The sequence below is a fragment of the Dryas octopetala genome, chromosome 7 (genome assembly GCF_963921425.1).
Source record: "Dryas octopetala chromosome 7, drDryOcto1.1, whole genome shotgun sequence".
Classification (NCBI taxonomy): domain Eukaryota; kingdom Viridiplantae; phylum Streptophyta; class Magnoliopsida; order Rosales; family Rosaceae; genus Dryas; species Dryas octopetala.
The window spans coordinates 12,653,848-12,677,265 of record NC_141372.1 but is presented as its reverse complement, the minus strand read 5'-3'; the positions used below and the strand labels follow the sequence as shown (position 1 = coordinate 12,677,265).

The window sequence follows — 23,418 nt, the reverse complement described above, 5'->3', positions numbered from 1 at the left end:
ATTTAAAGGTAGGAAGACCAGATGGTAATCACGCCCCGACACATTGTAGTAGGGCCTTTGTTGGGTCATAACTATGAATCAAAGTAAAACCATTCATCCAGACATAAATAGAGAAAAAACGAAGGAGATAAAAATTAATGCCCAAAAATAACAAAAAGTTGTATACACAACTTAAATATATATATCTCACTAGCTCAATTAAATTGTTACGCACAAACTGCACACATCCTTCTTCTCTAAGATAGTATTTATTCGTTGTATGTTGTTTTAAACAAAATGTCAACGTTACCAGGTAATATCTTCCCTGCTGATCGAACATATCAAATGCAAATTCGTCGTCATCTAGTTCATCAAGTCCCAATAAGGGAAGCACGATATCTCTTATGTCATACATCGATATATACGCACCCTCTTCTTTAAGATCCAACCTACAGATTTGTTTTTCAAAAAGCGGTTGTCGGTCATTTAAAGGTAGGAAGACCGGATGGTAATCACGCCCCGACACATTGTAGTAGGGCCTTTGTTGGGTCATAACTATGAATCAAAGTAAAACCATTCATCCAGACAGAAATAGAGAAAAAACGAAGGAGATAAAAATTAATGCCCAAAACCCTTATTTAAGCCCAAAAAAACCTTAATTAATTAATTTATGATTCATAATGAGAGAGGCAAAGATAATAAACGCTACTTAATTAACTAATTAATAAAGAGAGAGATTAATAACCAAAACCCCTATTGAAATTTGAAGCCCAAAAAAGCCTTAATTAATTCATTAATGTATGATTCATAATAAAAAAAAGGAGAGATACCTTGATCACGCTTAGAGGGCGCCTTTGCCTCCAGCTCCAGCCTCTAACCCCCATCTCAGAGTAGCCAAATGGCCCAAATCCTAGGAATGGTGAAGGATGAAGAGAAGCTGTTTGATCTTGCTGAAGAATCAAGGCTGAGTACCTCTACATTGCCGCTTTCATAAACACTTAAACTGTCGCCTGGTAGAAGTGCACCCTAGTGGAGGCTTCTCTTCGCTTTAATTATTGTCCTGTCCTTCTGGAATGTGCGATCGTACTATGTGGCAAACAAGCTCAACTGGATCTTCATAGTCTCCCCAAATAAAACATTGGATTTCAAAACTTTATGCTTCGCAGAACTAACTGCAGCAGTGATGTCAACGTTATCGACCTTCGCAAATGAAACATTGAACACTCATTGCATCCTTTTATATGGTATGAGGGCTTTACTTGGATCAGATGAGGGAGTAGCAGCCGTAGTGGATGCAGTAGCTGTGACATCTATATTCGCCTAATCGATAGCTGCTCTTTCGTCCAATGCACCCTCCTCATATTTGACAACACTATCTCCATCCACACTACCATCAATATCTATATTAGGTGCCTCATATGTTTCAGCACCATTTAACCCTGCATAATATCTATATCCATTAGTTCCATATAAGACTGCATAATACAACCTGGGTTGATTTTGAACTGATGAATCTTATCAATTATGTACTACGTTGTTTCAAATTAAAGCATAAAAATAACAAAAAAAATATACTATAGCCAATTTACTGAAAATGCAATGATGAAATATGATAGCAAACTGATAGTGCACTTTGTTAGCACGCCGTAAATAAGTATTATTTACAATGTGCAACAAATGCACGCCATAAATTTCATGCCTTAAAAACTCATTTTTGGTGTAGTGTAAAAAACTACAATTGGACAAACGTAACAACTGTATATCTTGTCACCTCAATTTACAATAATTTGGCACTAATGCTCATACGGTATGTGGTTGTATTTACAATAATTTTTTAAATTCATTTTGTTTTGTCCGCTCTAATACCATTTTCTGTAACGTCCCAATCTGGGATCGCCACAGTGGCACTCGTCTTAAGAATTTCTGAGAATATAATATTCGTACCTTACGTTATACTCCCAAAATTTTTTAAAACGAGTTAAGCCATTTGTTTGAATGAATACGAGTTTGATCATAAAGTTTAAATGCGCACAGGACAAGACAAAAACACACTTTAAATACTTTATAAAAATCAACCCGTTAAGGTAACTGAGTTTGACAAAAGACCCTTACAATATAATTACAAAATAGTACCAACCCTTACTACTACAGAAGTTCTAAAAATACATTATAATTTAAATAAAATAAAGACACAGTAAAAACAATGAAACAACACTGAAGATTAACTGAAGGCAAAAGATCAAAACAAAAAGATGGAGATCGAACGGATACCCAACAAGATATTCAAATGACATGCCTAACAGGATCAGTCCAAACCATCAACCAAAAGAATATCTACATTAGAAGCATGTAGGGATAAGCATTACATATGATCATAGATTTTCCTCGAGAAACTCTGTCCAGGTTTGAAAATCAATAGATAAAATATGTAGTATATATAAATGGCCAATAAGAAAACAACCAATGAGAAAACAGTTTCAAAACATAATCACCACAAAAACATAACAATCGTTGAATTTCCATAGAGCATTATTAAGCATGCAGTCTTTCACAATCATTTCAAAAAGGCCCAAATTTTGATCTCACCTGATGATCGAACACAAAAAGGAATAACTACGCCTACCAAGCTAACTGTTGGTATCGTAGAGAGAGTAGCAATGCTCAGTAAGTACATCATAAGTCAGCCTCCCCAGAAGGACAAATCGACTATCTCATCCGTACAAACCTCTTCCAAAAGTTTAGGGTATCTAATCTCATGGTAGTAAAAATACCACCTTTTATTCTCAGACCATCATTATCGATCAAAATGAAAACCATGCCATGTGATAAGCAAAAACAATGCATCTTAATTTGCGCATAATAACATTCTATTATCATACATATATACATACTTAAAATAACCAAAATCTCATAGACAGGGTGTGAGGATTCCCCCTAGCTGGAGTCCAAGCTTAACCTGATGATGCGGTGCAACAAAATCGATGTCCTGACTTCTTCTCTGGGTAACTGAAAAGTCCAAGTCCGACAATAATTCAGTCAAAAATAAATTTTGATAGATTTTCAGCATGACATTTCCTTTCAGTCATGTTCCCAGAAAATTCCAGAAACCAATCTACTAAAACCTATTTTTATATTAGCTGGGTTTTTTTATCTAACATTACCCCGCCCTGATGCAGATAATCATGTCAGAATCTTTTGTTCAGAATCTGAATAACGGCTCAATTCCTGAACCCGTATTTTTTTTCTACTAAAGTTCATTTTAATAAAGTCTTGGAAGTTGATAAGTTAATGCCCTACAATGTGCCCAAATAAGTACATGGGAAACTGGGGCATATCAAACCTAGTATCCAACGCCCGTTTGCTCATGGACTTTCCTAGACAACACATTATTTGACATTAATATATCTTCCTCAATCCATTATTAGGTTGATTAATTAACAAAAGTCGGGCAACGTTTCAACTATAACTAAAACTTAAATAATTAGTAATTTAAATAAGCTAGGTTATTGGATTATCTGGTTGAAGACTTCCCACGGGCATAACCTCAGTATTACTTTGGTTTTCTAATTTAAACATAACAATAGTCTAGTTAATAAGAAAAAATTCTAACAACATTTCAACAAACATTCGACTAAGTTTAGGGTCTTACCTTAGCCTTTGAAAATGAAAGCCTAATTTTTGTAGAGTATTAGCTTAGAAACCATCTACAAAGGTCGGGCTCGACATCACGATCATATGATCGAAAACAGATCTCGAATCGGACGTCGAATGAAGAAATTATGATGGAAACAAGTTGGGGAGTTTTGGGAGAAAGAAATGGACGAATGTTAGAGAGAGAAATAAAGAAAATCTTTAGAGAGAAAAGCTCTCAAGGTGATGGTGTGATTTGGAAATGAAAAAATGACCTCCTATTTATAGGCTTCAAGGTGGGTACACTAAGCACTTCTAAGTAGGTCTATTTAGCACTTTGGTGGGTACAATGAGTAAAAGAGAGAATGTGTGGCAAATTGTGGGCGTAACACGTGTCCATTACTTGGCCATGGTGACATTCTAATGTGAAATTTGTCAGAAATAAAGCCATGTCATGCTTATTAATAGTGTTCAAAGTCACATGCACTAATGTAGAACATGCAAAAATAAAGACATTATTCTAATGAATAAACCCTAAACTACAACAAAATTAGAGTCTAAACTACAATAAAGACATTATTCGAATTAATAAAGACATTATTCTAATTAGTAAACCCTAAGACATTATTTTAATTCATTATATTATTCTAATCTAGTAGCAATCCCAATATGACTCAAATGTTACACCATAGCAAACCAGGAGTCTCATTTACCTTACACCTACCAATAATTTACTCTACACCTACCATAGCAAACCATTTAGGATTCCCATTAACTCTACAAATCATACCCTTAATTATTTATTCAACATCTCTGGTCTCATCTACCCATAAAGACAATAATAAAGTAGAAAAGACCAAAAAGGTTTGAACATATGGGGTGCACGACCTAGCAATTTCAATAAACAAATGGGTCACAATTGACAAAGACAAAAAAATCCACTTCGAGACAATGTACAGAACACAACACCACACATAGACCCAGCCAAAAAAAATTCTTCATGGTCATTGATTCACAGCATAAACCATCGAAGCAAAACCCCACAAAAAAATCTTCAAACAGTCATTTAAAGGGACCACTCTATATTCGGGTGGATCTCCATCTCCTCTCAAGAACTCCATTTCGAATCTCCACAGAGAATATCACTTCCCCAGTAGAGAATATCACTTTTGCGGCAACAGATATCACTTTCGCAATGATCAGAAAGCCAAATTCCTCTTTACAGCTTTAATCGAAGAAGAAATAGTCTAAAACCCTAACCTGCGAACACTTTTGCGTGAGAATATTGAATTCTAAATCATTAAAATGAATTTTTTTTTTCTTGAAAAGTATCTCTTTCAGTTAGGTCTGTATTAATCCACATAGGGAGTGACGATTTTACCTTTTAAAATGTCACGTGCAAGTCACATGATCTATTTTTAATGAAGGTTATGACAGAGGTAACAAATAATCTCATATTGATATAAATCCAAAATATGTATTATAAATTAATACAAACTCAAATACGTGTCTTAAACTAAGATCGATAAGTGTCGGATTATGGTTGGTTGTGCGGATAACAAAAACATAGACTGTTTGGCTACTTGTTTAAAAGTTTTTAATAACAACACGTGTCTCAATGTGTTTGAGGACACAAAAGTAATAAATATGAGAGAGGGTCTTTGACCAAAAAAAAAAATGAGCAAGGGTCAAACAGAGTAGGCAGGTTGACGAGGTTGAACACCGCAACTCTGCGACGTCTAAAGTTGAAAACCCAACAACTCAACTGAGAGAGAAACGACTTCACCACTTACTTGAGAGAGAGAGAGAGAGAGAGAGAGAGAGAGAGAGAGGGAGAAAGAAAGCAATGGCTGTGTAAGTTTGTTTTTGATTCTCAATCAATCAAACATTTGTTTGTTCTATGGCTTTGTGATTGATTGATTGATTTTGATGAATGTTGAAACAAACACAGGGAAGGTGTAGTTGCTTCAGCTCCAGGGAAGGTGTTGTTGACTGGAGGCTACCTAATTCTGGAGAGACCCAATGCAGGGCTTGTCCTCAGCACCAACGCTCGCTTCTTCGCCATTGTCAAACCTGTCTACGACCATCTCAAGCCTGACAGCTGGGCTTCGGTAAACCCCTCTCATCCCTTCCTTTCTCTTAATTGAGATTGATCTTAGGTCAAAGTCTTTGCTTACTGAAATATAATTGTTCATTGTTTTCATTTTCGTTTTTGGTAAATTTAATTTCTTTGCGTCACCTTTCAGGGATGGACATATGTGAAATTGACGTCTCCTCAGCTCTCCAGAGAAAGTCTCTACAAACTCTCATTAAAAAATTTAACCCTTCAATCTGTTTCTTCAAGGCAAGTTAATCATCAGTTTTTAAACAATTTCCATCAATCTGCTATAGGGGTCCTTTTTTTTTTTTTTTTTTTTTTTTTTTTTTTTTTTTTTTTTTTTTTTTTTTTCTTTTGGGGTTATATAGAAAGATTTGTCTTCTTGAAAGATGATTAATTTGAGTGTTCTCTTTTTTCATTTCTATTTGATGATTGAGTGAAAATCATAGTCGTGTGGTTAAATGAATGATTAAGGTGTTGCTTACCGTAAGTGCTTTAGAATTTCAGTGACTCGGGGAACCCATTTGTGGAACAAGCAGTGCAATACTGTGTAGTTGCTGCGCGTGCAACATTTGACAAGGATAAGAAGGATTCATTAGAAAAACTACTATTACAAGGTAATGTTTGGTTCTCCATATGTTTCCCCATCCCTTTTCAATATAAATATATCTCTGGATATTCGATAATCTAATGTTTTGACTGGGTTAGTCATGCAGGTCTTGATATCACGATTTTAGGTAGCAATGACTTTTATTCTTATCGGAATCAGGTATCTTACCTCTTTTTATTTCCTTAAAGTTTTTATTTTAGATGGCCAATGTGTTGTTGGCATCTTTCTGCTTCTTCTTTCTTGTAATTAAGATATTTTGCTACCTAAATTCATTGTATTTGACATATATCTGTGAACATGGTATACTATAATAGTATCATACATTATTTTGACCAAAAGCCCACTATTTTTTTTATACAAAATGCAAATTTTGTTTTAAGTAAAAACTCTAAAGCATTCACCTTCCCATAATCATTTTCTGCTGAAACTCAAGGTTTTTTAGCCTATTAATTTCAATCCAAATTCCTAATTCAATATGTTGCTGAGTTGTGCTCTTCATAGATTGAAGCTCGTGGTCTGCCTTTGACTCCAGACGCATTGGCTGCACTTCCTCCTTTTGCATCGATTACCTTCAATGCTGAGGAATCAAATGGTGAATGTAAGCCTGAAGTTGCAAAAACTGGATTGGGCTCGTCTGCGGCAATGACAACTGCTGTTGTTGCTGCTTTGCTTCATTACCTGGGAGCTGTTGATCTTGCCCCCATGTTTAAAGATCAGCATCAACAAAAGGACACTGCAGATCTTGATTTGGTGCATGTCATAGCTCAAACTGCTCACTGTATTGCACAGGGAAAAGTGGGAAGTGGGTTTGATGTTAGTTCTGCGGTTTATGGAAGCCAACGTTATGTCCGCTTTTCACCAGAAGTGATTTCTTCTGCTCAGGTCTCTCTCTCTCTCTCTGTTTGCTAGTTCATGCAATGTACACCAGAGGAATGCACCGTTGTTCCTATTTGTCTAATTGTTAAAATGCAGTTTGGTATGTGTTAGTTAGGACTAAATGAAAGCTTAGGAAATGGTTCCCTGTGGTTTACTACCTGCTATACTCTCCCTAGGTTGTTCACTCTAAAATCTAAATATTAACATTGGTTAAATTAATCACCTAATCTCCATTAGATTACCTTCCTACATGTTGATTTTGTTGTCACACCAGGATATACTGACATACACCATTTTCCCGTCAGGACATCTTGTAAAATCTATTTATTTTTTTTTTTTTGTAAATATAAATTTTATATTATTTGTTGATGATTTTAGTAATATCACGGATGCCTTCATGGTCTTGGTCTGACTTCAAAATAAATCATGTCCTACCTTATTTCAATATTATTACTTTTATCTCTTCCCAAAGATTCTAGTATGTTTTAGACTGTGATCCTGAATATTTCTTTGTCAGTTCATTTCACTTCTCATTGATTAAACTTAAAGAAATCTGTGGACATAAACAGCACTCATCTCGTGAAAGTAGTTACATACTTGAACTCTGGAGGGAAGGTGAAAAGGACATCAACTCCATGACTCTAGATTTAAGATTGTCTTGTGGTTTAGTCCTAACTTACTGATCTCTCTTTTTTGAGTCCTGCTTCCTGCAAGACTTGGTTTCTCCGGCCCTTGTCAGTCGTCCAGATACAGAATGAAACCAGATTTAACCTGGTAATATTAGAGGTATGTGTAAGATGTACTGCTTGACTGTCACTCCACATAGAAAGGCTTTTGTCCACTAGTAGGGAGTTAAGATTTTTACATGGAGGATCCTAGACTTATTTGAGGATTTAAGTTTCTGCAAGTGCTCTTCATGGTCCATGTGAGAAATTATCATTTGGTATTTTTCATGGAGATAGGGCCTCTCATTTGTTGCAGTCTTATTGATTATATTAAATTTTTTTAACTATTTTAATATCTTTTTTGCTCTTTGTATGGCCACATTCCTGATGCAGTAAGTGATATCTTGAAAGGATGTTCTAGTGAAATCTCATTTTCTTATAATCTTAATAAATTATCTTATTGCCTGCCCATCTCCCTTCAAGCACTCTTGAAAATCGAAAGGAAGAGGAAGGACGACAAAAAGAGAAATTAAAGGAAGAAGAAAGAAGGGAAAAGATAGTATTAAACGGTTTATATTGGTTGCCCTGTCTGATTTGTAGCTGCAAGGATCTTGTAATTAGAGTATTGTTTCCTGAAATAAGTTTTAAATGAACATATAGACAGGTTGCCTATGTCTCTTTTTTATCAGTATAATATATGTAACATGGTTTTCCCAAGTGTCCATTGAAAACTTCAACTTGTAACTTTTCTTTTTTTATGATTTTAGGTTGCAGTGAAGGGAGCACCACTACAAGAAGTCATTCTTGAAATCCTAAAAGGAAAGTGGGACCATGAGAGGACTAAGTTCTGCTTGCCACCATTGATGACTCTTGTAAGCATGTTGAGCTTTATTAAGTATTGCTTAAACAAGCATGCATTTGTAAGTATGATTGTGCATGTCAAAGAGTATAATATGTCCAATTAGATTTGGTAATTACATACTGCTTTTCAATCTTCTAAATGGGTCTTCTTAAACAGAATTGATACATGTCATATGACTCACTGCAGATTAGCTTCCTTCTATTTTGTATCTTTCTATTGGAATTTCTTAAACTTGGGAATGTATTTTGACATTGTTCTCTTAACATCCTACTTTTTGTTAAGCTCTTTCTTATTCTTTGTATTTGGAAGTCTTCTTGCCATGCGTTAGACTCGTCCCATTTTTTTGTGGGCATGTTTTTTTCCTTTGACTATTTTGGTTGCAATAAATTTGAATGATAATGTAAGAAGGGATCAAAAGGATGAACCTTTCTTAATTAGTTGAAGGATAAAAGTATCCATGTGGCCTTTTTTCTTGCACTGGCTTTGTGATCTGATGTTGCTATGATTAAATTATTCTCACCACTAATAAATTCCATAAATTTTTCCATGAACACAAAAGAGTATGAACCTATCTTGCAAAAAATCTGTAAAATGTTTTACATCAATTCATCCTACGTATGGTAGAATGTGAACAGTATAGTGGTTCCTTCATAGAGCCTTGTGCTTCCTTATTAAGTTTCAATTTAGAAGTATACATGACATGACATAACATAACATCTATAAGTTTGGAAGTGACACAGTAATTCAGCTAAGTAAGAATTATTGGGTGCTTAATAAAAACAACTGAAGGCTGGTTACTTATTAAATAAAAAAAAAAAAAACTTGACACTTGAGTTCTCTCTCTTATCATGTTTTGTGCATCATTCAACAAACAATATTGCAATCATGTTAAGGGTTGTTTTTTTTTTTTTTTTTTAGTGATTATAGTGCTTTCTGTAGTTACTTGGAGAACCAGGGACTGGAGGATCATCCACTCCATCAATGGTGGGTGCTGTGAAAAAATGGCAGAAGTCTGACCCTCAGAAATCCCTGGAAACATGTATAAAGTTGTCAGAGGCAAATTCGGAACTTGAAACACAGCTCAGTAATTTAAGCAAATTGGCAGAAAAACACTGGGATGAATATAAAAGCTTGATAAACAGCTGCAGCATTCTCAAATCAGAGAAGGTATATCTTGGACTCATCTTTTCTCAGAAGAGCAAAGGGAAAACATTCTATTCATATCCCTGGGTTATGAAGCGTAATCAGGACTTGTCTTTTTATATGATGAAATTCAAAATTGAAACCTGGGGTCTATTTCAGATTTATTGGACGTGTCGTGTCCTGTCAGGGCACAACAACATAGATCATGTCATGTGGGGACCATGTTAAATGTGCCGTGTTCATGCCAGCCCAGCCTGTTTTATACCTAATCATGCCATCATCAAATTTCAATGTTTTTGCTTTTTTGTATTGCTGTTAATTCCTATCCTATATTTTTTATTTTTTTTTTATTTCCCAACATTGATGTGGGATAATTTTATGGACAGTGGATAGAGCAAGTCACTACACCAAGCCAAGAAGCAATCATTAAAGCATTATTAGGAGCAAGAGATGCTATGCTGGGGATCAGGTCTCATATGCATCAGATGGGTGAGGCTGCAGGTGTTCCGGTATGTTCTTTGTTTAACCAGATTCTTGTTTGTTTGCTATACCTATGGTTGGCCTTTTCTCATGCTAAGCATCCCAAAGTACTTAGAATCTGGTAGCTATGTTCATGCATCTATGAGTAACATAAAGTATAATAAAGTAGATGACAACATGTATGCCTATTCATGACGAGCTTTTCTATGCATAATGAATCACTCACATATACCATGTGTTGCAGTTTGTCAACTCTTGACAGAACTTTATTAACAGAGCATGATTTTAATATATACCTTTGATAATGTCTTTCTGCAATGATATGCGCTATAATGTAGAATATCATGAAGACTTGAAGCAAACTTAATATTGAAACAGAAACAAACCAATTTAAAGTTGGCTATTGTGCTGATTAATGTTTTCAAAGACGAAAGCGTAATGCGAGGCGTTTCAGTACTCGGAAGGGAAGGTGTAAGCCTTTTGGGACTCAAATTATAATGAATTCAAATATATAAATATAGTTGAAAAGCCCTTATTTTATCTATATTATTATAAAAAGAACCTCTTTATCAACCAACATATATGATCTAAGAAATATATCATTTTAGCGTATTAATGTTAGATTTAAAAATTAAGGATAGTATAGTAATTATCAATTGAGCCTGTCTCTTTTCAAGATGACCTAGGTGTGGAGTGGTTGTACATCGAGTTTGTGCACCAGTAGATGTACTGAATGGCTATGATTTAAACTTAAATCAACCCGTTTTTTAATTGAAACAAAAAATCCATCTCTCCCCCACTTCGTCAGCCATCCCCAAAGAAAAAACAAATTTTTCCCTCTCATCACAGGCATCTTCCATCTTATTTCCACACATTCTCTCTGCATCAAAAAAAACATAACTCATCCCTCTCTTTGCAGTTTATGACTTGGGACATATTTCTATGTTGTTGGAGATGAAGAACAACTTTTATTTATTAAAAGCCCTAGCGAAAAGTACACCAGACCTCTTTACGAGCTAGGTAAAATCTTCATCAATCCATAAGGTGGTAAAATCAAATTGCGGATTTGACCCAATCATAAACCTATAACAATTTACTTTTGCTCATAACCTTACTAATAAACCCTGATCACAATTTTCCTTTGCTCATGAGCCAAACTGGACGAAGTCATTTACACTGCCTGCAAAAAGAACAGGAAAAAAAAAAAAAAAAAAAAGCCCTCAAAAGGATTAAATTGTTCCAAGCAAAGGGGAGGAGTAAGAGAAGAGTTTTAGACTAAAATTAAACCTCAAGTCTCTGGAGAATCAATACATGCCTCCAGAACAAAGTTGTCAAGAAATTGATCCTCATATCTCAGCCCTTGCAGCAAAAAGGAGAGGCAACAAATTAAAAGATCAAACTTGTAGATAGATGCAGAGAGAAGGTGCGGTGGAGAGAAAGATGGAAGGAAGAGCTGGGGTCTGTTCTCTGATGGTGAGAAGACAATAATATCTATTTTGGTTCTCTGGAGGACATTGACAAAGTAGGAATGGGTAGCTGAGTGTTTTTTCTTGTTTTTTTAGTAACCAAACGGCTTTTATCTTCATATTGGTTATTCAGTTACAAATCGGGTTAGCTTTTAATTTTAAATGGTAGCCAGTCAAGAATTTGATGCGCAACTACTCTGCACCAAAGTTATCCACAACAGAGATGGACTCATTGTCAGTTACCTCACTCTCCATTACTTCCTAATTTTACTCATGCACTTCATACACTATCAGCCGTATGAAGAGAACGAGTCATCCACAACTCCGCACAAGTGTCTCATGTGATAATCCTTCTAGTATATATAATAAATATACAACTAAAATCCTTCTTACTGGTGATTGATTACCAAATTTTTGGCTAAATCCTTCTTATGCAAATAGGAAAAAGGATTTTAGACAACTGAAAAAAAGAAAACAAAACAAAACAAATTAGAACTTGGAAGTTGAAACTGTTGATAATACCTGGGGGATGGAGGCTTGAAGCTGCTGATGAAATCTGGGATGGAGGCATAGAGCTACTTGGGTGTTGGGTTTGGAGCTGCCGAAACTGATTTGGGGTTAGGGTTTTGTTTTTGCAATTTTTTAAGGAGGAAAATCCAGTTATTTAAACCTATAACTAGGGAATGGGTTATGCAAACCTAATGTGGCTCATGGAATTATAATGTAAAGTTGTAAACCCATTCTTCAGTGCCAAAAATGCAAAACAACATAGCGTAAGAGTGTCTTTTCTGGGGAATTGACACTTCAAATTCAATGTTAACTAGTTGAAGAACTCTTTTTAGCCAATTAACCTTCTTACCAAGGAAAAATTAATTAATAATGACAATCTTTCTGGTCAATTAAGAAATTTACAATAGAAGAGAAAATTCTTCCTTTTGCCACATTTTGCTCAAAGGGTTGAAGGGAGATGGTGGATCAAGCTTTTCGCAAGGGCCAACTTGATCCTGTTCAACTTTATTAAATAGAATGAAGTCCCACTGTCCAACAGGCCCTCATTACTTGTAATTTCATTTTTGGCAATTTAAGCTCACAGGTAGGATATGGTCATACTTCCTCTTTTCATCTTAAATTGTGTTTATAGAGTTTAGGTAGTGATCTTACTTTCCCCTCTGATTCTTTGACTTCACAAATTTGCAGATAGAACCAGAATCACAAACAAGGCTTTTGGATGCTACCATGAATATGGAAGGAGTTTTGTTGGCTGGAGTTCCTGGAGCTGGTGGATTTGATGCGGTATTTGCTGTTACCCTGGGGGACTCAGGAAGCCATGTGACAAAATATTGGAGTTCATTCAATGTATTGGCCTTGTTAGTTAGAGAAGATCCTCATGGTGTTAGTTTAGAGCGTGCTGATCCACGAACCAAGGAAATTACTTCATCCATTTCCTCAGTTCATATTTAATAAGCTCGTATTCTTCACTTTTATGTGATAATTTATGACAGTTTATAGACTTTGGTGAAAAATGTGATTTGTAAGAGGAATTGTATTAGAATGTTGATATCAATTCTGTTGGTCTAGGTTAAGGAAAAATACCTATCACCAACAAATTCACCTTGGCTTTTAGCTGCTTTAATTTCCATGAACAATTGTTCAATAAAGAAAGTTGCTCATTCCAAAATCAATAAGAGCCATTTACTTAAACTATTCTGGAGATCCCTATGCCATCTTCTTGTTCTTTAATTTCAATTATTTATAGGCTCCTTAAGAAAAAATTTGAGGAATATGTTACTGAGTTATTGATGTCCATTTTATTCATTAGGCATTGCTATGCTACTAATTTGAATTTTTGGTTAAGCCTTAGAAGATAATACTAGAGTTATTAGAACAGCCACATATATATGATATTCTGCCATTACTTTGTTTCTATTTATCATTTAAGAATAATTATGGGGCGATTCTAATCATTTCATCTTGGAGACTTCCCATTACTTGTTTATAGAATGAAACCATGCTTTTTTTGGCCAAAAGAATGAAACCATTCTTAAAGGAACGGTTCATGTATTGAACTAAGGGAAAAAAATAATTTTGGTCCTTGTGTTTTACCCCAAAAACAAAATTGGTCTTTGTGGTTTCAAAACTCCACATTTGGTTTTTGTGTCTTATATTGTTTACAATTTAAGGACATTTTATAACCAAAATGAAATTATTTCTCAAATTAAAACTAATAAACTCACGATTTTTATTCCAAAAAGACAAAAAATCATGTATGTAACCTTCACTTTGATTTTTAAACAAAAATTAAAATTTTGAGTTTGTTAAAATTGTCCTCATAGTGCACAAAACATAAAATACATGGACTAAATGTGGAGTTTTGAAACTATAAGGACCAAATATGTTTTCAGGGTAAAACACAGGGACTAAAAATATTTTTTTCCCTTGAACTAAACACTGTCAGCTTATAACTTCTTGAAAATTGTTTCACTCTTAGATAACATTTGTAATTGGGAAAAGAGTGCTATTATTCCCATCCCCGTGTCTTATTTTTCCACCCACCCTATAATTTCCCACCCACCCTATAATTTCACCCCCTTTTAAATTTTAAGAAACAATAATCCTCTTTTTTCACAACCCTCCCCCCCCCCCCCCCCCCAATGTCCTTAAAATACCTTTACAAATAAACACTATTTTCACTCCTTTTCTTCCTCTATATTTTCTTTCTTCTATAAACCTTAAACTTTATTCACCCACCAAATTTTGAACTCATATACAAGCTCATACATACTCCTAGATCAGATAGGAGAAAGTCAGAGGGGATGGGGCAAGGTTAAATATGTTGAGAGAAAGATCGCACATTGAAAATGTGAGGCTTTACATAGTAGCTTATAAAGGTTTTGGCAACTCTTCCCATGACCAATTGGTTTTGGGATGGATGCCTAGATTTCTTCATGGTATCAGAGCAAGCTATCCACGTGTTAGGCTCAACGGCCACACGTGCTCCCACGTCACACTACTACAATAATATAAATAGACGACACTATCTACACAACGGTTGTTTTAAAACTGTTGTGTATTTTTTACATATAACGGTTTTAAAAAAACTGTTGTATTTATGAAAGAAATCCAATGGTTTTGAGAGGGGTAGATTTTTTGGTTTGGCCTACACAATGGTTTTAAGTTGTGACCATTGTGTAAGCGAAACAAAATGGAAAAACCGGTCTACAGTAACTTCATTAAAAAAGTTTTGTTGTGTACTCTTGTTGCCCTCCGATATGTTTCCCTCTCAATGTTCATCGTTCCCACCCCTAAGTCATACACCCAGCAACAAACATTGCCAAAACCAGAAGAGATCTGAAAGATAAGCCATCATCTGCTCCAAGCGCACCCACCTGACCTCCAAGCGACCTCACAAGCCCGACCATGTGAGAGATCTGAAAGATAAGCCACCCATCGATCTCGCCTCTCTCTCTTTCTCGCCTCTCTCTCTCTCTCTCGTCGCATCTTCTCCTTCTCGCCACCGAGTCACCGTCGCGTGGGGACACTAAACCTAACCCTCAGTCCCTCATCCAGATCCAACCACTATCTCTCTTTCTCTCTCCGTTCGCTCTCTCTCGCCAATCGCTCTGTCTCACCGTCGGATCCCTTTCTTAATTTGTGTCACCGTCTTGAAGGAGAGAACTGGGAAGCGACCCTTGCTCACTGGGGATGTGAATGTCACTCTGAGAGATGGGTATGCCACGATTGGAGATATGAGTTCACCGTCGACAACTTGAGCTGGATTCGGAGCAGAAAGTTTAGGCTGGGTGCAAGGGTAGCTCGGCCAGTGGTTATCAGGGTGCTCTTAAGGGCCTACATAGAGTGCTACACAGCAGGTTTTTCATATTCTCTTACCTTAGGTTATAGTCATAGTTATCTTCGTTTTGGTTTTCCTTTTCTACTTCTATTCATTGCTAGTAAATTGTTTTTGCAAGAAACCTTAAAAGTAATGAAGCTAAGTCAATGATTCTGCATATTGAAGATGTTTTCTTTAAGGGTTCAAACCCTATTTGCCAACCTTAATTTATTCCCATCCCAACATTTGACAAATAAAGTTACTAAGCTTGAAATGGGCAAGAACTATTCTACTGTCGAAGGCCTTAATCCAAGTGATGAGAATTCTGCTCTTGTCCACTGTATTCAGGTTTAAATTTGTTTAGTTTCCAGCATAGTAAACAATCAATTGGTTTTAAATTTAAAGGCATAGCAGTGCCAAAAGAATAAGGCAGGGGCCAAATGATACTAGTTAAATCTGTAAAGCTCCAACATATGTTGTTCTTTATTATTCTCTTGATGTGTCTAATATAAATGAATGCAGTCAGACTCATAACCATACACTCACAGAGTTGTTTGAATCCATCCCTTTTAGAAAATGGAGTCAACCTCATTCCTCTCTCACTGGAACTAGCACACAAATACAAATATATAGATATGTTTTTTTCTTTTTAGTGTATAAGCTTATAATTATCTGAATGTTCTAAGCAATATCTTTTACTTTTGGTTTTATAATTACTCTTTTGTAAAAGCTTATAATTAGCTGATCAATGTTCTTGTTGGCTTTTGCATCTTTGCAGTTGATATATTTGGGGCGTCCCTGTTTACATTCATAAATTAGTACCCATTAAACACATGCACACATATTTTGGCTTGCAAGTTATCAACTATATTGGTTCTTGATGCATTATAAGTGCTTTTAGTTTTAGGAGTCTATTGATATTTACTGTCATTTGTTGCTACTTGGATTAGAAATTTGTTGACCTTAATTTTTTCTTTATAAACAGTAGAAGTTATTAGAAAATATAAAGAAGCATGCAAGCCTGGGACACATGAAGAATTTAAGAGACCCCATAAAGAAATCATGTTGACAAATTTTACGAAGTTACTTTATGATAGATGGTTGTAATCATGTAATGCTTATCGGTATAAAAAATCAATTTGGCATTGATGTGATCAAATTAGGAGTCTTTCCCATGAGATTTGTGTATACTGCAGTAAGATCAGGCCAGTTTTTTAACTTGGACTTCTGAACCAGTGGATAATTTGAGAAAAGTTTCTTTCTTTCTTCTTTTTATTGGGGTGGGTAGGATATACATTTCTTAAAGGGTGGGTAGGACATCCTTATAAGAGAAAGAGCATATCTTTTTATACTTTCAACATAGTTATTTGTACATCATTGTTGCTTACTAATAATGTACTATTTTTGTTTTCTTTTTGAAAATGAGTTGTTTTGTTGCATCCATCATATATTTTTATGAGGCTCAGAATCAAGTTTTCATGGGCTGTAAAAGGTTGTTTGGTTGCTGCGGAATTGGAGGGGGAAAAGTTAGAATTTAGATTTTACTGAATGCATGCTTTATTTTCTCACTAGGTTGCGTATATTTAGTTTGCATTTCTGGGTTGAAATCAAGTTTCCATCGATAGGGTTGATGCAGTATGTTAGATAGAGTCTCATGGCGTGAGTTTCTGATTGTAGTTCCGTTTTTATTTGAGATATAAAAATTGGTTATAATATGGGTTATTTACTGAACTTGGATCTTTAGGTATGGAAGGAAATGGAATTCTAATTGGTTAGCTAGAACTGTTCTAGTTTCCTTTGTATATGTGACTGAATGCTATTCACTAAGTTTGGATAATTCCCAAGGATACTGAAACTTTTGATTGGTAATGGACTAATATGACTAATATCATAGTTCATTTAATTTTTAAATTTAGTTTGTATTTATTTTGAAGTATTTCTCTTGTTTCTTGTTTCTAACATTAAGTCATTTGTGTTTGTAGATGTGAGAAATCGTCTAGTTTTTTATCCATTATAAGTGTACGTGGAAAGCGCTACTGACTATCTTTCAAAACCAAGGCTCACAGCGAGGTAAGAAGACTTGAACTTATTTGTGAACCCTGTGAAACTCTTGTGGTAATGCATTTGAGTATGTTTGAATGTTTGGCATTGGCAAGAATATTAAAGGTTCTGACCTTACTGTTTACTTTTGTTTGATTTTGGTAGTCTTTGACCTTACTGTATACTTTTAGAAAACTGTATCATTTGGTAAGGAGTCATAAGCTGATTTTTTGTGAGTCACAAGTTCACATCCTAATGGTCATTTGAAGACAAAAATCACCATATTCCGACCTTGAATGTAGTTTTCGTGGAATACCCAAGTCAGACCTGAAAATCTGAAACTCTGACAGCAACACTACTCTTGCATGCCTACATTCTCACTTGTCCTTGTGTGATTTTGTGATATTTTTTTAACTGAAATTGTTTGGATAATATTAGGGTAACTGAATATATTGAATTTTACTTGCAATGAATTACAAGTTTGCTTTAATTTTTTGTGAAATTTGAAATTGTTAGATGGATAAGTCATGGATGTTTGCTGATAGAAGGTCGAGGGCATATGAATTAGGGATGGAAGCATTCTTCAAGTTTTCATTAGAAAATACGAGAAACCCAAACCTGATTCATTGTCCTTGCACGAAGTGTGGCAATGTGAAGCAGTTTGGTGTTGGAGTTGTAAGGGATCATTTATATTTTAATGGTGTTGATAAAAGTTACCAACAATGGATATGGCATGGAGAACCTTCTAGGTCAGCTACAAATACAGTTAGAGAGAAAGAGCAAACTGAAGTAGAACGTTCATTTCTCTCTGAAACAGTGGAGATGGAAGGTGATAAGGCAAACTATTTTTCAGATGACGCAGCTCAAGATTTTTTGAATGTTATTGGGGATGGAGATACACCTTTGTATCCTGGTTGTACAAAACACACTAAGCTATCTGCACTAGTGAGGTTGTATAATTTGAAGGCAAAGCATGGATTGAGTGATGCAGGTTTCTCTGATTACCTTATTGCTTTTGGGGATTTGCTTCCAGAAGGTAATAAGCTACCCATATCCATGTATGAGGCAAAGAAGGCTCTGTGTGCATTGGGAATGGATTATGAGAAAATACATGCATGTCCTAATGATTGCATCTTGTACAGAAATGAAAATGAGGATGAAACCAGTTGTCCTACTTGTAGTCTGCCAAGGTGGAAGATTGGTAAGGATTCAAAAATGAAGGAGGGGGTGCCTGCCAAGGTCTTGTGGTATTTTCCCATTCTCCCAAGGTTTAAAAGGATGTTCGAATGTAGTGAAATAGCTGAGAGTTTAACTTGGCATGCTAATAAAAAACTGAATGATGGACAGATGCGGCATCCCGCTGATTCCCCATCATGGAAGTTAGTTGATTTTAAGTGGCCAAACTTCTCAGAAGATCCAAGAAACCTTAGACTAGCAATATCAGCTGATGGCTTCAATCCCCATAGTTCTTTGAGTAGCAAATACAGCTGTTGGCCAGTTATACTAGTTACTTATAATCTTCCTCCATGGTTGTGTATGAAAAGGAAGTTCATGATGCTGACTTTATTAATTTCTGGTCCTAAACAACCTGGAAATGATATAGATGTGTACCTGACACCTTTGGTTGATGATTTAAAATCTTTATGGGCAGGAGTTCCAGGAGTGTATGATGCGTTCAGCTGTGAATACTTCACCCTTAAAGCTGTACTTCTATGGACCATCAATGATTTTCCGGCCTATGGAAACTTATCTGGCTGCATTGTGAAAGGGTATAATGCTTGTCCAATCTGTGGATCACAAACAAGACCTCATAGGTTGGTACATGGTAATAAATTATCGTACATAGGGCATAGAAGATTCTTGTCACGCCATCATCCTTATCGAAGGCAAAGAGCAGCTTTCAATAACTTGCAAGAATTAACACCACCTCTTGTACCATTAACAGGAGAGGAAGTACTTGAAAAGGTTGAAAAGGAAAATTTCACACCTTTTGGCAAGAGGAAAGTCAAGAGTAAAGGGGTTGAGGGTGAAGCTAGAGCTTGTTGGAAAAAGAAGTCAATTTTCTTTCAGCTTGAGTATTGGAAATCTCTTCATGTTCGGCATATTATCGATGTTATGCATGTTGAGAAGAATGTGTGCGATAGTATTATTGGCACACTATTGAACATCCCTGGAAAAACAAAAGATGGGGTTGCAGCTCGTTTGGATTTGTTGGACATGGGGGTTAGAACTGAATTGGCACCTAACACTTGTGGAAAACGGACTCACTTGCCGGCTGCAAGTTGGAATTTGTCTAGAGAGGAGAAGCGATCTGTGTGCAAATCATTTCTGGGTATGAAGGTCCCTGAAGGCTATGGTTCAAATATTAGCAGTCTTGTATCAATGGAGGATTTAAAGATTCATGGCCTTAAGTCTCATGACTGTCATACCCTCATGCAACAATTTCTCCCTGTGGCCATACGTTCTGTGTTGGAAAAGCCTGTGAGATATGCTATCACGAGATTATGTTTTTTCTTTAATGCTATATGCAGCAAAGTTGTCGATGTATCAACGCTAGATAAACTTGAAGAAGATCAAGTAGTCACTCTGTGTTTGCTTGAGAAGTATTTTCCACCATCATTTTTTGATGTTATGGTTCATTTAACAGTGCACCTTGTGAGAGAAGTTAGGTTATGTGGACCAGTTTATTTTAGATGGATGTACCCCTTCGAAAGATATATGAAGGTGTTAAAGGGGTATGTACGAAATCGTCATTGTCCCGAGGGTTGCATAGCGGAGGGTTATATTGCGGAAGAAGCTATAGAGTTTTGCTCTAAACATATGCGTGAAGTTAGTACAGTTGGTATCCCGTCATCTCAAAAGTCTGGCTCTAACAATGAAACTAAGCCCCTATCAGGTGCTTCTATACATCGGGTTGATCGTGACCAGTTGGAGCAGGCCCATCTTTATGTACTAGAAAATACAGTTGAAGTTGAACCTTTTATTGAGTAAGAGCAATCATTTCCCTTTAAAATTAATTTTATAATTGTTCAATAGTTGTTTTCCCCCTGCTGGTTAATTGATACATGTCTATTATTATAGTGAACATATGAGATATTTGAAAGAGAAATATCCCAAAAACAAGAAAAAGAAGAGGTGGTTGCAAGAAAAGCACAATCGAACCTTCATCCCTTGGATAAAAAAACGGGTGATATATTCAACTTTTTTTACTAGTTCATATTTAAAAAAAATGAAGCACATTCTCTGTATACACAGTGCACCTTATTTGATATAGACGGTCATCTTTGCAGGTGAATCATGCACTTTCTGTCACACCTAATAACATATCTGAAACTTTGAGATGGATAGCTGATAGACCGTGTGTTGAAGTTCTGAAATTTAACAGTTACAAGATTAATGAGGTTCATTTTAGTACCAAGTGTCGTGATGACGTAAGAACTGTTCAGAACAGTGGTGTTTACCTCCTGGCAGATGCAATGCAGGTTGCTAGTTCGAAGGACAAAAACCCGGTCATCACAGATATGGTCTTCTATGGAGTGATTCAAGAAATATGGGAACTAGACTATTACAAGTTTAGGCTGCCCATTTTCAAGTGTGATTGGGTTGAGAATCAGAATGGCATTAAGATAGATGAACTTGGATTTACGTTGGTCAATTTGAGTAGGTTGAGTCATAAGCCGGACAAGTTTGTTTTGGGAAGACAAGTAAAACAAGTGTTTTATGTGGAAGATCCTGCAGATTCTAGGTGGTCTGTTGTACTATCAACCCCAGATAGAGATGACATTAGATGGGAAGATGAGCTGGGAAATACCACATTTGACCTTCAACCATTCACCACTAGTCTTCCACCCGTAGAGACGTTTGATGATATAGTGGGTGAAACTGGAACAGAATATGTGCGACCTGGAGGCGAGGGCATATGGATTGATTAGTTTATGTTTACCATATTTGAGCTTGTAAATTAATACTTATTTCAATTTGGATTAAAATATTAATATGTAATAAAGTGTTTGCTAGTTGTGTTTATACCTTTTTCTTTGGTTGCTGTCAAAGGTATTGATCTACAGCAAAGGTAAAAATCTTGTGTTTATACTTGTGTTGATACCTTTATATATGTTGCTTGTGTTTATACCTTATTTCAGTACTGCTTGTGTTTATTCTTACTTGATTGGTTATTATGCTTATTTGTCAAACCTTGTTCATACTTAATTAGTTGATTGCTTTTGTTTTTGCAGACCATGGCTCCACAGAGGGCATCTCCGGCTGGTAAGAAGAGGTGTAAAGCCAAAGCTAACAAGACACCGACAAAAGCAAAGACTTTTAAGCAAACACAATCTAAGGCTGTTGAGGATTCAAGTTCTGGTGCTAAGGAGACACTTACATCAGAAAGCAGTGTGAAGAGCAAACGAGGACCCGTTACAATGCCTCGCATTGTGAGGCGAAAGATCCTAAAGATTAAGAAGGTGGTTGAGTATAATAAGAAGGGTCAGCCTCGTGGGAAGGTGGCAACGGAACTACAATCTTACATTGGGGTGTTAGCACGTACAAAGATCCCTATTACCTTCGCTAAATGGAAGAAGGTGGACAATGAATATAAAAACAAGATTTGGGAAGAAATAGAGGTAAGCATACATTTAATCATGCTCTTTTTTTGTTTTCATATAAATACTTATAGCAACCTATTTTTGTAACCCTTCTTGTAATGTAGTAACTAATATATTGGACATCTATGTATGTAGTTGGCATTTGAGATAGCGCCGGAAAGCAAAAAGCTGGTAATGAAATCAGCGGGTGCTAAATGGAGGGAATTCAAGAGCCGTCTCACGACTGCTTTTGTACTACCATTTATAGATGACCTTGAGAAACTTAAGAAACCCCCTGCAGAGTAAAACTTCCTTGAGAAAGCTGACTGGGACGAGTTTGTGCAGTCAAGACTAGAACCAAATTTTTTGGTAATTTCATGATTTTTACATATTATATCCCCTTAAATTACTGTCACATCTTCCTATTTGATGCAAGTAATTTGTTACTTGTTTGGATTGTATAAACTTCATGAAGTTCAGCAGGAGAGACGTGCAAAGGCCGAGTACCAACATCGAATGTCGCGTAAAGGGTATGTTGGATTGGAGTCAGAACTGGTTAGTGATGTGTTTTTAAATCCGCTGATTTTGTGTTATGATGTTTAGGTATGTAACACCGTCTATAAGTTCTAAAACCATATGGCTTTTGGCAGTTGAATGACATGAATTCTGACCAAGAAGAGGTTGATCGTGCTACTCTCTGGATGAAAGCACGTGCAAATAAAGAGGGTAAAATCATAGATGCCAAGGCAGCTGAGCTAGCAAATCGGATTGTGAGTCTGCACGCTAAATTTTTATACTTAGTTCATGGCACCCTACAGTTTATAACAGCCACATCATTGCTTGTTTCAAAGTTTTTTTTAACAATTTTTTAATTGCATTTTCAGGAAGAGTTGAAGCAACAAGAGAAGGAGGGGAAATTAAGTACATCTGGTAGCAATGATGTTTTGACACTTGCCTTGGGGACCCCTGAGCATGGTGGCAGGGTTAGAGCAGTTGGAAGTTATGTGACACCAAATTCATACTTCCACCTCCCTAAGCGAAGGAAGACAAGTGTGAAAGAGAATGTGAGAGAGTCAATTAAAGCAATTGTAGAGGAGGAGCGAGAGAAGATTGTGGCGCAGATAGTGGCAGAGGAACGAGAGAAAATCAAGGCAGAG

The 23,418-nt window shown here is 36.1% G+C and overlaps 2 protein-coding genes across 2 annotated transcripts; both read left to right on the top strand.

Moving 5' to 3' along the window:
- Positions 1-5,325: 5,325 nt before the first annotated feature.
- LOC147279812 (phosphomevalonate kinase, peroxisomal-like) lies at positions 5,326-13,513 on the top strand. The gene is made up of 10 exons (XM_086250527.1): positions 5,326-5,463; positions 5,561-5,720; positions 5,856-5,953; positions 6,215-6,324; positions 6,424-6,476; positions 6,819-7,199; positions 8,626-8,730; positions 9,660-9,887; positions 10,250-10,372; positions 13,007-13,513. Exons 1-10 carry the CDS (start codon positions 5,456-5,458, stop codon positions 13,268-13,270), a joined length of 1,530 nt encoding a protein of 509 aa, XP_086106653.1. The 5' UTR covers positions 5,326-5,455; the 3' UTR covers positions 13,271-13,513.
- Positions 13,514-18,194: 4,681 nt separating this feature from the next.
- On the top strand, positions 18,195-21,610 carry LOC147279811 (uncharacterized). The gene is made up of 3 exons (XM_086252074.1): positions 18,195-20,665; positions 20,760-20,865; positions 20,969-21,610. The coding sequence occupies exons 1-3, from the start codon at positions 18,195-18,197 to the stop codon at positions 21,608-21,610; spliced, it is 3,219 nt and encodes a 1,072-aa protein (XP_086108200.1).
- Positions 21,611-23,418: the final 1,808 nt, after the last annotated feature.